General features: G+C 40.4%; 1 protein-coding gene across 2 annotated transcripts in view; it reads right to left on the reverse strand.

The window, feature by feature from the left end:
• Nucleotides 1-2,865: 2,865 nt before the first annotated feature.
• Nucleotides 2,866-12,998, reverse strand: part of IFNAR1 (interferon alpha and beta receptor subunit 1) — a 30,490-nt gene continuing 20,357 nt past the window's right edge. Inside the window, exons 7-11 of one of the 2 annotated variants that reach the window (XM_069472328.1) lie at nucleotides 11,041-11,240; nucleotides 10,783-10,937; nucleotides 7,949-8,099; nucleotides 6,720-6,865; nucleotides 2,866-5,374 (exon numbers count right to left, since the gene is read on the reverse strand). In XM_069472328.1, coding sequence (XP_069328429.1) covers nucleotides 5,135-5,374; nucleotides 6,720-6,865; nucleotides 7,949-8,099; nucleotides 10,783-10,937; nucleotides 11,041-11,240 — 892 coding nt within the window. In that variant the 3' untranslated portion in view covers nucleotides 2,866-5,134. The remainder of the gene's footprint in view (nucleotides 5,375-6,719; nucleotides 6,866-7,948; nucleotides 8,100-10,782; nucleotides 10,938-11,040; nucleotides 11,241-12,998) is intronic. The other variant, XM_069472330.1, reaches the window with a different exon arrangement.

The following is a 12,998-nucleotide window of genomic DNA, read 5'->3' on the forward strand; positions in this document are numbered from 1 at the left end:
CTAGCAACCTGAAGTGATAGACGCACTCCTCAGCTACACACACTGCCTGAACGTTTCCTGATTCAAACTTAATTCAAATTTAACTGGGTGTTCTGTATTTTTATTTGCTACATCTAGCAACCTGAAGTGATAGACTCACTCCTCAGCTACACACACTGCCTGAACGTTTCCTGACGACGGCCATGTAAGAATGTTTCTTAATAGCAGCCAGTTGTGAGCCTGACCAGGGGAGCTTGTTGCCCCCTAGTGGTGAATCTGGTCAATGTCTGTGCCTTCAATGCCCCCACTAAATCACTATTAAACACTTAATTACCAAGTGTCAGCTACAAAGGTTAAAAAAAAGAAATCTCTTCCTAGGCACCATGCTAGACACACATACAGGTACAGGTGGGGCACAAAGACGACTTCTATGTGTGTATAGAGATCTTTTGGGAAGATTTGAGTGCATGATGTACCTTCATACTAAAACAACTCATAATTTTTCTGTAAGTAAAATTTCAGAGTATAAAAAGCATTATAAAATTTGGTAACGATAATAGAGTCAAGTGCACAAAATGAATTATGCTATTATACATTTAAGGACTACTTTTGGGAAAATGGGCTTTCTACTGGAAAGACAGGAAAACAGGGATTTTTAAAATTCAATTCTCCCTCAGCTTCTTCCTTGATGATGGATCCAGAAAACTTTGGGGAGAGGCAGGGGTGGCGAGTCACTGTGAGAAGGAATGTTTAACTTAAGCTATTGACTACTGTAACTTTTCAATTCCCTCTCTCTTCTCAAGCCTTGTTTTCCCCCTAAGCCAGAATATCTACTGTCAACTTTGTTTTCTTCACCCTCATCATTATTTCTTAATTTACAAAACATCTCCTGCTAGAACAGAGTTCCAAGTGGGGACAGATCACAGAAACGGTGGGAAACTTCTATATTCTTCATATGAAAGACACCATCAAATTCTCTCTTCTTGCCTTTGCTCCCCTCAGGGGAAGGAAAAGATATTGCTATTTTCCATCAATATAGATATCACACCACAAATATCCACTTGTATTTATGTTGCCCTTAAGACTTGTAATTCTGTAATCAGCCTAAGCCCAAGAAAAAAGGTAATGAGCAAAAACTGGAAGTTCCTGGTATTTTATCACTGCTAAGTAACGGCATTTCTTGGGCATCAGAGATGATGTATTTAATTCATATTTGCTTCCCTATCCATTGTGAAAAAGAATTTAAGGAAGCTTAGAAACACAAAAACAGAATTCCTCCCAGCATGAATACAAATTGTGTTCAACTTCCAAGGCAAATGTGTCTAGATGGCAGGGGATGGACATTTACCTGGGGGGTCTGGGGAGCCTCCTTGGAGTGAACTTATCCTGAGAGAATTAGTATCAACATTGCAACGGGGAAAGCGGTTGAGTTCCAGAAAGCAAGGAGATGCATTGCCGCCGCAAACTTTCACGGAAAGACGTGCTCCTGTCCAGTCTCGAGAGTGTGAAGAGAAAGCAAACACGCTCTACCTCCTTCAGAGTCCTCAGCACTGGGCCCTGGAACAGCTGCACAGGCCACGGTCCTCTCTGTCATGATACCTTTTAAAGGCATCCGCTGCAGCACCTTTGCTGCATAAAAATTTATTAAATTCAAGTACAAAAAACCCCCAACAAAAACCAAAGACTTTCAGGCCCAGTGTTTATTATATAAAATTGTTTATATTAACAGCAGGAGGGTTTAAGACAAAAACACAAATGAAATAAAACATACAAGTTTGTTGCATAGAAACACAACCTGGTTATGTCCTTCTATCATACAACCCACAAAACCTACAAACATTGTCAGAAACACTCCCTTCTTCATATTTTAGATTTCATTCATTTCAATAATTATTTTCTGAGCACCTTCCATGTGCACGGCCCTGCACTGATGGGTGCCGGGGACACAGCAGTGAGTAAAACTAAGTCCCTGCTCTCATGGAGCCTTGGACTCTAGCGTGGGGGCAGACAGACACCAAACAAGACAAATACACATCACAGCATGTCTGGCAGGCACAGGATTACCAGGGGAGGGCATGGGGAGGAGGGAGCTTCCGTCCGCCCTCAACTCCTTAGCAGCAATTTGAGGCTGCTTTAAGTGTCATAGGCTCTCTTGGGGGGAAAGATACAAACTCTAAATTATATATGTGTATATATATATATATATATATTTTTTTTTTTTTTTGAGACAGAGTGTCGCTTTGTTGCCCTGGCTAGAGTGAGTGCCATGGCGTCAGCCTAGCTCATAGCAACCTCAAACTCCTGGGCTTAAGCGATCCTCCTGCCTCAGCCTCCCGAGTAGCTGGGACTACAGGCATGTGCCACCATGCCCGGCTAATTTTTTCTATATATATTTTAGTTGGCCAGATAATTTCTTTCTATTTTTTAGTAGAGACGGGGTCTCGCTCTTGCTCATGCTGGTCTCGAACTCCTGACCTCGAGCGATCCACCCGCCTCGGCCTCCCAGAGTGCTAGGATTACAGGCGTGAGCCACCACGCCCGGCCCTAAATTATATTTTTAAAGTAACTTTTTCGGAGGTTGCAAATTTCTGGCCAGACTCTTAAAGTTCATACTTTTGAGCAGCATTTCTAATTTTCTAATTAGAATGTATACTAGTGAGTACTTTATTGCCATATTAACGGAATAAGGCCCACATTGTGTGTGTGTGTGCGTGCACACGCGTGTGTGTGTGTGTGTGTAGGTGTACATATACAGATATAGACATCTGTATGCTTATAGGCCCATGTCACTATTTACATATACACATGCATATTAATGCATACATATTGTTAATATGTATTATATATTAATATAACATTTTTGGCTCTAATGATGTAAGTCTTTCACGTACATTCTTAGATTATATCTAGTCTAAGAACTACCAATATTATAATTTTGAAGCGGTTTATTAGTGCCCCCAAGTGCATGGTGTTTTTTAAGTAAACTGTTGTTCAGAAAAAATATTTATCTCACTACCAAGCACATCCTGATTAAGCAACATGTAGAACACAATGAAGGATGGAATGGAACTGCCTTTGCATGTCTAGAAGACAAGGCAAAAATGAAGTCTTTTTTTTTTTTCAGCTGCTGCTGCCCAGGTGCTTGTTTGCTGAAAACCAGAGATGGTTTCAAAACTTCAAGACCGGTGTTCACATATCTTAGGGCCCTAAAGACTTCACCGGTGTCTTTCAATGTCAATGCCTCCATTTTCCTTTCTCCACATCCTACAATGGCATTGTTTCTTTTCCGGATGTCCAGCCTGAAGCAGCTTTTCCCTGTGATGAACACAGGCCTGGAAGTGCTAGACAGGCTCACTGAATTGGTCTGGTCTGAAAGGCAGTGGTGGCAGGGAGTCATGGCATGTTCCCAATCTTCTCTTCAAAGAGGCAAACTTCCAAAGTGACAGGGCCTTTCCAAATGTAAGGCCAACCCAGCAGATGTGCTCCACACCAAATGCCTCTGGTGACAAAGATGAAAAGGTGTCACTGCAGGCTCTCCAGCTGAGAGCTGTGTCTCAGAGAGGATCCCTGGGCCTCCTTGGTGGCCCATTGTGCTCTGCTAGAACGACTGAGGACGCTGGGGCGGCAGGTCCAGGAACACGCATGGTGTGGTCTGCACACCTGTGTATGTGCCTAGGATGTGCTGAGCGTCCCAGCCTCACTAGGCCTGCTGCTTTCAGCCTTTCCTCCCACCAGGACGACCCTGCTACCTCAGCAGAGACAACTACATAATTGAGACTGGCCTCAGCGATGGACACTCCCCAGCAAAGTCTGTAACTTCATCTTTCTCTTTCACTGGTTCCTGCTGCAACAACTGAAGGGAGAATTCTGCCCTAGGGGCCATCAGAATTCCCAGACTTCCTGCCTATAAAGAATATCCAGGGAGAATCCCAAATATCAAGTAACTTAAAAATAAGTTATAGGTGCCTTTGGAAAGCATTATATAATTTTTAAAATTAGGTTTTTGTTCTTAGTTACATTTTTCTCTCACCTTGCCATTCAATAATTTGTATTTCCTTGAGTGCATGCAGGCTGAGCAGAAGGGGTACCTGAATACTGCTAGGCAGTATAGAGAAGGTGGCCCAGTATTCAAAATGACCAGATGAGCTATAAGAACAAACATACATAGTGGGTTAATAATTAAAAGTGGATTATATATTCTTATTTTTTTCACCAAAGTCATTTTTTTCCCACTGAATTAGTCTACTTCTTTCTGTCTCTTCTATCATTGGCATTTTCTGGTCCCAAGATTTCTTGCATAAACTTTGACTAGTACATACCCTCAGATCTTAAAATAAAACAATGACTTCTCTAATCAGATAGTTATCCATTTTCTATGACTTCACTCATTGCAAATTCTAATCAGAAGCTATCGTTCTAATAAGTTATGGATCAGGAAGTCCTAATGCACAGTAAAAGATTACTCGGTTTTCATCCGGGGCCATGTGAGGGATAGGTAACTGTGGTGTAGAAGCCAACGTTCTGGGATAAATGGATAGAATTCCCCAAACATTTTTAAGGATCATCTTTCTAGCATCTGTGGCTGTTTTCTAGGGTAAGCTACTCTTCAGAAACCCAAGTGATAACAGTGTCCAGGCTTGCCTATATACGCTTCCTCAGGGCCTACAGCAGTATTAAAAGAAAAGATCAAACGTTCTAAATATCTCTCGAAAAAGAATGACATGTAATCCCGGGAATGAAGAACAAACAGCTGACACACACAGCAGGCTGCAGCACCCGTGACGGCAAGTGACAGGAACACAAATACCATCTTTCGCCACAGAGCACAGCTAGCACCGTGGTACTTGAGCTGTCATGAGAAAGATGGGTGGTCATCTTCTTGACCTGACTCATCTCATCAAAGACAAGACCGACGACAGGTCTTTCGAGATTTTACACATGGGAAAGAATGTAGGGAACTTTTCTCCCAACTCCTGTAATTTCATTTTTAAGTAGTTAAGTGCTTGCCTGTATTGTTAGGACCTATGATCTGAAGATGTTTTTTCTTCCCCAACGAGCAAATATCCTCCTTCATAGTTACTGAGAGGAGCAAGGAGCTCAGGCTTCCAGCGAGCTCCCGCAGAACCACCTAATACCTTATAGAGTTCGTTTCTGGTCATACCATTTCCTGTTCTAGAAGTTCTTCACTTGTTTTACTTCCACTATTTTCATCTTCATTGGAATAGTTTCCTGAATCTTCACTAGTTTGGGAACTATATTTTTTGTGATCTTCATCAATTTGATTAGTTTCTTCTATCGGAGTAATTGTGTTTACATTTTCAATTATAAAACATTTTTCAGTTTGTTCCTCAGAAGTTGAAAGCAGAAGATTCTTTAATGGTTGTTCAGAGACATACTAATTTAAAACAGGGAAAGAACAGAAATGGATTATTTAAAATAATAAAATTTTTTTTCTAATTAAAATAGCTTTAGTTTCTATGTCCATTATTTAGAAAACCTATCTTTTAGCATGCATATTAAAGTCAACCAAGAACATACCAGATGCATTGTAATGTTTAGAATAAAATCATTAGTAAGATCACTCATATCTGAGCACCTTTTGTGGAGAGTCTATGAAGAACACCTAAGAAAGACGCGCTGTGCTCTCAGGAGTCGGGGTGGAAGAGCATGAGAGAAGACTAAAGGGGGGCAGCACTGGGGATTATGAAAATTTTATTTGAAATAATAATAAATTTTTATCCAATCTACAGATATCTGGGAGAAGCACAAGTGAGAAATTAATTTTTTCATGTTTAACTGAGAATAATTAGCTTTTGGAACTAGCTAGCTTTAAGTCTATTATTTTAAACAATAGTTATTAATATTAGAGCATATAGGAATGATATTTAAAAATTCAGAGGTATAACAGTAAAATAGTTAATAGCTATAATTGTTAGAGTGCAAAAATTTTTATGGTTTATCTCCTTTGTTCTGTACAACTCCATGGGGTAATATTATTATTATTATTTTTAATTCCTCCTAAGATTTCCACATCCTAATGGGGCAGTATTATTGGCTCCATTTTATAGTCTGAGGGTAGGTGCTCAACAACCCTTAGGTGATTTGCTCAAGGTAAGTCAGAAACTCACTCTAGCTGGCATATCATTCCCCAGGCACAGATTCTGTGCTTAGCCTTCAACATTTAGTGCTTTCATTAAATATGCTAACTTCACAGGAGTGCCACACAAAAACTGTGATGTGTCATAAAAAAACCTTCATGCTATTAGTGATTTCATCCACTGACAGAATATTTCCGTCTTTTGTGTTTATATAGACGCTCCTGGACTTATGACGGGGCTATGTCTCAATGAATCCATAGTTTAAGCTGAAGATGTCGTAGGCTTGAAAATGCATTTAATACTTCTAAAAACCCATCATAAAGTGAAAAATTGTAAGTCAAATCATTGTAAGTCAGGGACTGTCCGTACTGTGAAGAAATCACAAGGACTTTAAGTTGTAAAACAAATGCCACAATGAGTCTATAAATTGCTGGAAAAATATGAGATTAAGGACAAACCTTACTACCCCAAGCTATGTTATTACATTAAATGATGGTTTCTAAAGTTAATTTACTAAATCTTAGAAGAAAATATCCAAATCAGTCTGTATTTTTTTCTGAATATCAAGAAAACCTATATATTCTTTTGAAATCAAACATTTTCTGTTCATTTCCTAGCTGTTGACAAAGAAAAGTAACATACCTCATCTATACTGGAAGAAGGTTTAAGTGATGGAAAGAACACATAATTGATGCCTTTCCAGAGGACTTTCACAGCATAAATGACAACTAGGACAGCAAATAATGCAGTGCAAATCCCAGCTATAAGCCAGCTCTTGGAAGTATTTCCTAAAACGACATAAATCATGTTTAGCATTAATATATGGTTTGGTACACAAATACTTTAATAGTGCTGACAGCTTGTGTGAAAGCCTAGCTATATGAAAGTATATAAAATCTATTAAATAATACCCTTAAAAATATTTCTGGTAGCAGTGAATCCAAAACAACTGTGGGCAATGACATTTATATTTAATGATCGGCCTGGAAGATGCTTAAGGAAGAATATGATATTGACATATAGACCCAAACATGCAAGTATTCTTCAGCACTCTACAACTAGTGAAATTTAAAAAATACTCTGTAGGCCGGGCGCGGTGGCTCACGCCTGTAATCCTAGCACTCTGGGAGGCCGAGGCGGGTGGATTGCTCAAGGTCAGGAGTTCGAGACCAGCCTGAGCGAGACCCCGTCTCTACTAAAAATAGAAAGAAATTATATGGACAACTAAAAATCTATATAGAAAAAATTAGCCGGGCATAGTGGCGCATGCCTGTAGTCCCAGCTACTCAGGAGGCTGAGGCAGTAGGATCGCTTAAGCCGAGGAGTCTGAGGTTGCTGTGAGCTAAGCTGACGCCACGGCACTCACTCTAGCCTGGGCAACAAAGTGAGACTCTGTCTCAACAAAAAAAAAAAAAAAAAAAAAAAAAAAAAAATACTCTGTAACTAAGCCTCTACCAGTCACCTCTAGAAACTGTAAAATACAAAGTAAGACTAAATCATTCCTGCATAAAAAAATTCATAGTTGAAAGAATTAAGTGATTTCCACATGATAATTATGTTAAGGATTATATAAAAAATTAAAAGCCAATAGTCTTATTAAATGTCAAAGAGCAATAAATTAAGGAAATTAATTGTATGGATACTGAATGAAATAGAAGGCATTCAAAAAACACTGAATTAAGCATTAAAAATATTTTCTAAAATGGAAAGACTTAGCTTAAGGGTCTACATTTGATGCACATAGTTCATGAAGAAAATATTCTATTTATCTTTTGCAGTAAAGAGAAAATATTTTACAATTTTCAACGTACAGTATTGAATTATTTTTATTAAATCCAGTTACATTTAAAAAAGATGTAAAAGATTCTGACCTGGTTTTGTTTTCTCGCACACAGTATCACTAAAAACACTGCTTTTATTCCATTTTCCATCCACAAGGTGTGCTCTGGCTTTGACACAATATACAGTCAGCGGTTCCAAGTTAGGAACAGTAAAATCAGTTTTTTTCTCTAGAAATTTTCTCTACAAAAATAATTAAATCATTGATAAAATTTAGTCACCTCATGAAATCAGATAGTAAATATCTATTTTCTCAATTCTTTTATAAATAATCCAGGACTGGCCTCTTCCAAACACTGAGTTGGTATATGTTTAAGAAATACAAATTCATTTTAGAATTATAATCAAATTATAACCATTATAACCAAATCAGAAAGTTAAAAATGCTGCTGCCCAAAAAGCACACGATATATTCCTAAGGCAACTCTAATTTATAAGTACTGCTGGTTTGGTTTAATTGTCATTGTATGATATTACCTCTGATTCGTGACAAAATGGTTAAGAGTAGGGGTTTTGGCCTCAAATTGCCTGCATTAAGAAGTATCACTTACAGCTGTGTGGCCTTGCACAAGTTATTTAATTTCTCAGCACCTTATTTCCTCATCTGTAAAACGAGGACAATGACTGCTCCTATCTGCACTAGTCAGCGGTTGCTACACTCTTGTGTAATAAAACCTTCTCAACACTCAGTGGCTCAAAACCTAATCCTGTTTCTCACTCCCAAGTCTACGGATTGGCTGGGGAGCTTCCCCCATCAGGCTGTGCGTCAGGTTTAGCTCCGCTCCACCAGTCTCATCCTCCTTGGACCGGAGACTACGTGCAATATGCTTTCCTCCCCGCAAACGGGCGCACAAGAGCCAGGCCACCCTGCGACCACACTACGGCTTCTGCTCGCAGCATATCACTCAGGCTCCACCACTGGAAGCCCCGCATCAGCGAGGCAGAGGTGAAGACTCTGTCCCAAGTGCTTGCCAGGCAGCAATTTAACTGATCATACCATCTGGCAGGCTTGTTCTGAAGAATAATTGAGAAAGTTCATGTAAAATACTTAGCACAGTACCCGATATAGAATACATATTCAGTAAAAGAGCTGCTATTATAATAATCTTGGAGCATTATCCAGCATAGGATAGGATGGCAACCAAAATTTATTAAATCTTTGCTATTTGTCCAGCAATGTGTTAGGTATTTTGATGTTTCCTCATTTTATTTTTTTTGAGACAGAGTCTCCCCCTGTCGCCCAGGCTAGACTGCAGAGCATCATCATAGCTCACGGGGATATTGCCCTCCCCACACCAGACTTGGCAGAGCCAGGAGGCTGCAGTCCCTGGAGAAAGCTGCGGTCAAGGCCTCAGGCCCCAGGGTGCCTGTGCTCTTACACACACCTGTGTCCCTAGCCCCGGCATCTTCGTTCCTGGGTCTTTCTACCCAAGGTCTTTTTTCTTTTTTTCTGACAGGGTCTCACTCTGTCACCCGGGCTAGAGTACAGGTGCGTCATCACAGCTCACTGCAACCTCAGGCTCCTGTGCTCAAGTGATCTTCCTGCCTTAGCCTTCCGGATAGCTGGGACTACAGGCGAGTGCCACCATGCCCGGCTGATTTTTCTATTCTTTGTCGAGTTGGGGGTCTCACTCTCGCTCGGGCTGGTCTCAAACTCCTGACCTCAAGCAATCCTCTTACCTCCAACTCCCAGAGTGCTAGGATTACAGGCGTGAACCACTGCGCCTGGCCTGTTTCCTCATTTTAAACCTATAAACATTCTTTTGAAAGATTTAGTTGCTGTGATTACCACCACCTTAGAGAAGAGGAAACAAAATCTCAAAGAGGGAAAGCACCTTGTCTATGGTTACACACTTTGGTAGTGACACACACATTTAGATCTGTCTTATCTAGGGACAACAGAAAACTGACCATAATTCTCAATGGGCTAAGTATGCAGGGGTAACAGTTGTCAGTTAAAATGAAAGCAGCCAAGTCATTCGCATTTGCTTAGATTTCCAACAGGGAATGAAGTTATAGAATTTATCAACCTGACTGCATGAGATTTTTAAATGTTGATTGTAATTCCACAGGGGAAAAGTGATCTAGGAATCATGTAGATTAGCTGATGTTGCATTATCTTTGCCAGTGGTTTCTGAATTTTAGTGTTTAGAGCAGTGTTTTTCAACCCTATTTTCACTACTGCCCCCCTAAAAAAGGCTTTTTAGACAGATTTTTTTCTAATCCCTCCCCCACCATGAAATTAAATACCAAAGAATAACACTCTGTTGGGCAATGTTGAACTGTGAAGACATACTTTCCCCCTGGGAGGCCACAAACCATTGTAATAGCTAAGATACTTTTGCTCCATAAGAACAAACTTTTGTCCCCTTGGGGGTACCAGTAGGGGACATTTGACAACGTCTAGAGACATTCTGGGCTGTCACAATTGGGAGGCAGTGCTACTGGCATCAAGTGGGTAGAGGCCAGAGATGTTGCTAAGCATCCTGCAACGCACAGGACAGCCCCCATCACAAGGAATTATCCAGTTCTAATGTCAACAGTGTTGAGAAACCCTGCTAGACAAGTATCTGGGAATCATGTTAAAAACACAAATTTCTGAGGTCTACCCCCAGAGATTCTGGTTCAGTAGCAATGGGCTCAGCGATCTGTATTTTAAAAGCAAACTGGTGCCCAGATGCAGGTCATCCATAAATCTACAGTGCAAAACAGGGAAAATGCTAATACCATCCATATTGCAAATACCTGAGTTAATCACACAGTCTTAAAGCTTAAAAATTTCCCCAGAATTTTAAATTCAAGTTTTACTTACCCAAGTCATACTTATAACTCTAAGTCACAAAATTATACTATGTAGTCTTTTTACCTCAGCATTTGAAGCGTTTTTCCAAAAAATAATTTCATAGCTTAGTGGGTAAAGCTGGTTCACAGGCTTGTTTCCAGCCTCTTTGGGAGCGCCTACGTAGACACGCAGTGAATCACTAATGGGTTTCATGTTAATGACTGGAGGAGGTACGACAGCTGGAAAAAATGTGTAAAGACATAATATTCAATTAGAAAAACAATTTTAAGAACTTGTGCCAAACTGGAGAATTACAATCTCAAGTAAAAACTATTGCCTTACTTTGTATGTCAGAGTTAAATTTTTTCTCTTTAGACCAAAGAGATGTGTTATTTCCATCAGATGCTTGCACACGGACATAGTAAACTCCTTCTGGGAGAACATTTTGAGCAAAGACACACTGGGTAGTTTTGACATTTTCACAGTCAAGTATTTGTTTCCAGTTATGTGAATGTTTCCCAGGATTCTTTCTTACATAGGCGCTTTTAAGACAAAACACATTTTGAAAATTTAAATATATTAATTCAATAAATATTTATTAAGTATTTACAACATGCCAGACACTGCTGTTAGGGGCTAAGGTTACCGAAATAAACAACGTCCATCCTCAGGAAACTCAAAATACAGTAAACGATAAGTATCTAAAACAAAAGGAAACCAAAGATTGCTCCAGATTCTGACAAAGTAGTGGGATGCTAGAGGTGGTTCTTACCAATGTGCAAAAACAAATTAAATTTTCAGGAACACTGCAAGCTGGTTATTTTATTTTATTTTTTAGAGACAGGGTTTTGCTTTGTCTCTCAGGCTGGAGTGCAGTGGCATCATCACAGCTCGCTGTAACCTCCAACTCCTGGGCTCAAGCGATCCTCCTGCCTCAGCCTCCTGAGTAGCTGGGACGAACAGGTGTACACCACCAGGCCCGGCTAATTTTTCTATTTTTTGTAGAGATGGGGTCTCACTCTTGCTCAGGCTAGCCTCGAAATCCTGGCCTCAAGCAATCCTCCCTCCTTGGCTTCCCAAAGTGCTAGGATTAGAGGAGTGAGCCACTGTGCCCGGCCACAAGCTGATTTATAATTACTAAATTATAAAAATTTTCAAATAAAGATTACATTAAAGACAAAGGTAATAAATACTCAAAACTTATCTTGTCCTATCTTAGTATATTTTATTACCTATGCTCTTGAGGCTGTGCATGTCTGTTGTTATCTATGTGGTGGATATACTATATACGGTGCATTTCTGTGCTTATCTTCCCAACTCCATGTTCAGGGTATATCATGCTGGTAGCCTGAAAGTGGCCATGGTGGGAATATTTATATCACAAAAATCAGCAAACACTACAAATAGGACTTTGCCTTTCTGGAAAGCCAGTTGCTAACCGTGTGCTAGCACACAAATGGGTAAGTGCTAAAACAGAGAAATACACCCCAGGGGTAGAAGAGCAAGTCTAAACAAAGCACGTGCACCTGAGACTAGAGAGTTTAAGTAACTTGCTCAGAAACCAACAGCTAAAAGCATCTCAGTTCAAGCCCAGAACTATAACAGCCTCCTAACTGGTTTCCTTGTCTTTGGCGTCTCCTTAGTCGACTGCCCCACATGCAATTGTCACCATTTATACCTTCCTCAAATACAGATCTCCAGTTACCTATCCCCCAACACAATATCCCCAAAAGTATCTAAATGCCTATAGGATAGCCTGAGGCTGAACCTAATTCTTGTTCTGTCCTACTTATTCAACTTTCTTTCTCATGCTTCCTCATGCCCAAACGTTCTGCTCCTCTAGAAGGGCATTCTCCCCACTGGAGTCAGCAAAATTCGAAGATGGCCCCAAGACTCTCACCTCCTGGTGGACACATCCCCTCTCTCGATCGTGGGCAGGACTTGTCAATATGGTGGCCACCCCTCCTCCCATGATTAGGTTACATTATGTGGCAGAGGGGAAGGGATTTTACAGATGTAATTAAAGCCCCAAATCAGCTGATTCTGAGTTAATCAAACGAGATAATATCCTGGGTGAGTCTGACCTAATCAGATAAGCCCCTTAAAAGAGGGTCTAGAGGCCAGACTCTCCCTCCTGATGGCCTCTGAGAAGCAGGCCACCGTGAGCTCTACCATTACAGGAAATAAATCCTGCCAATGACCACGTGCACTTGGAGAGGACCCCGAGTCTTGTATGACACTGAGACCCTGATTGCTTTGCAGAGGACCCCAGCTAAACCATGCCTGGATTCCTGACTCAA

Source organism: Eulemur rufifrons, chromosome 7 (genome assembly GCF_041146395.1).
Source record: "Eulemur rufifrons isolate Redbay chromosome 7, OSU_ERuf_1, whole genome shotgun sequence".
NCBI classification, from domain to species: Eukaryota; Metazoa; Chordata; class Mammalia; order Primates; family Lemuridae; genus Eulemur; species Eulemur rufifrons.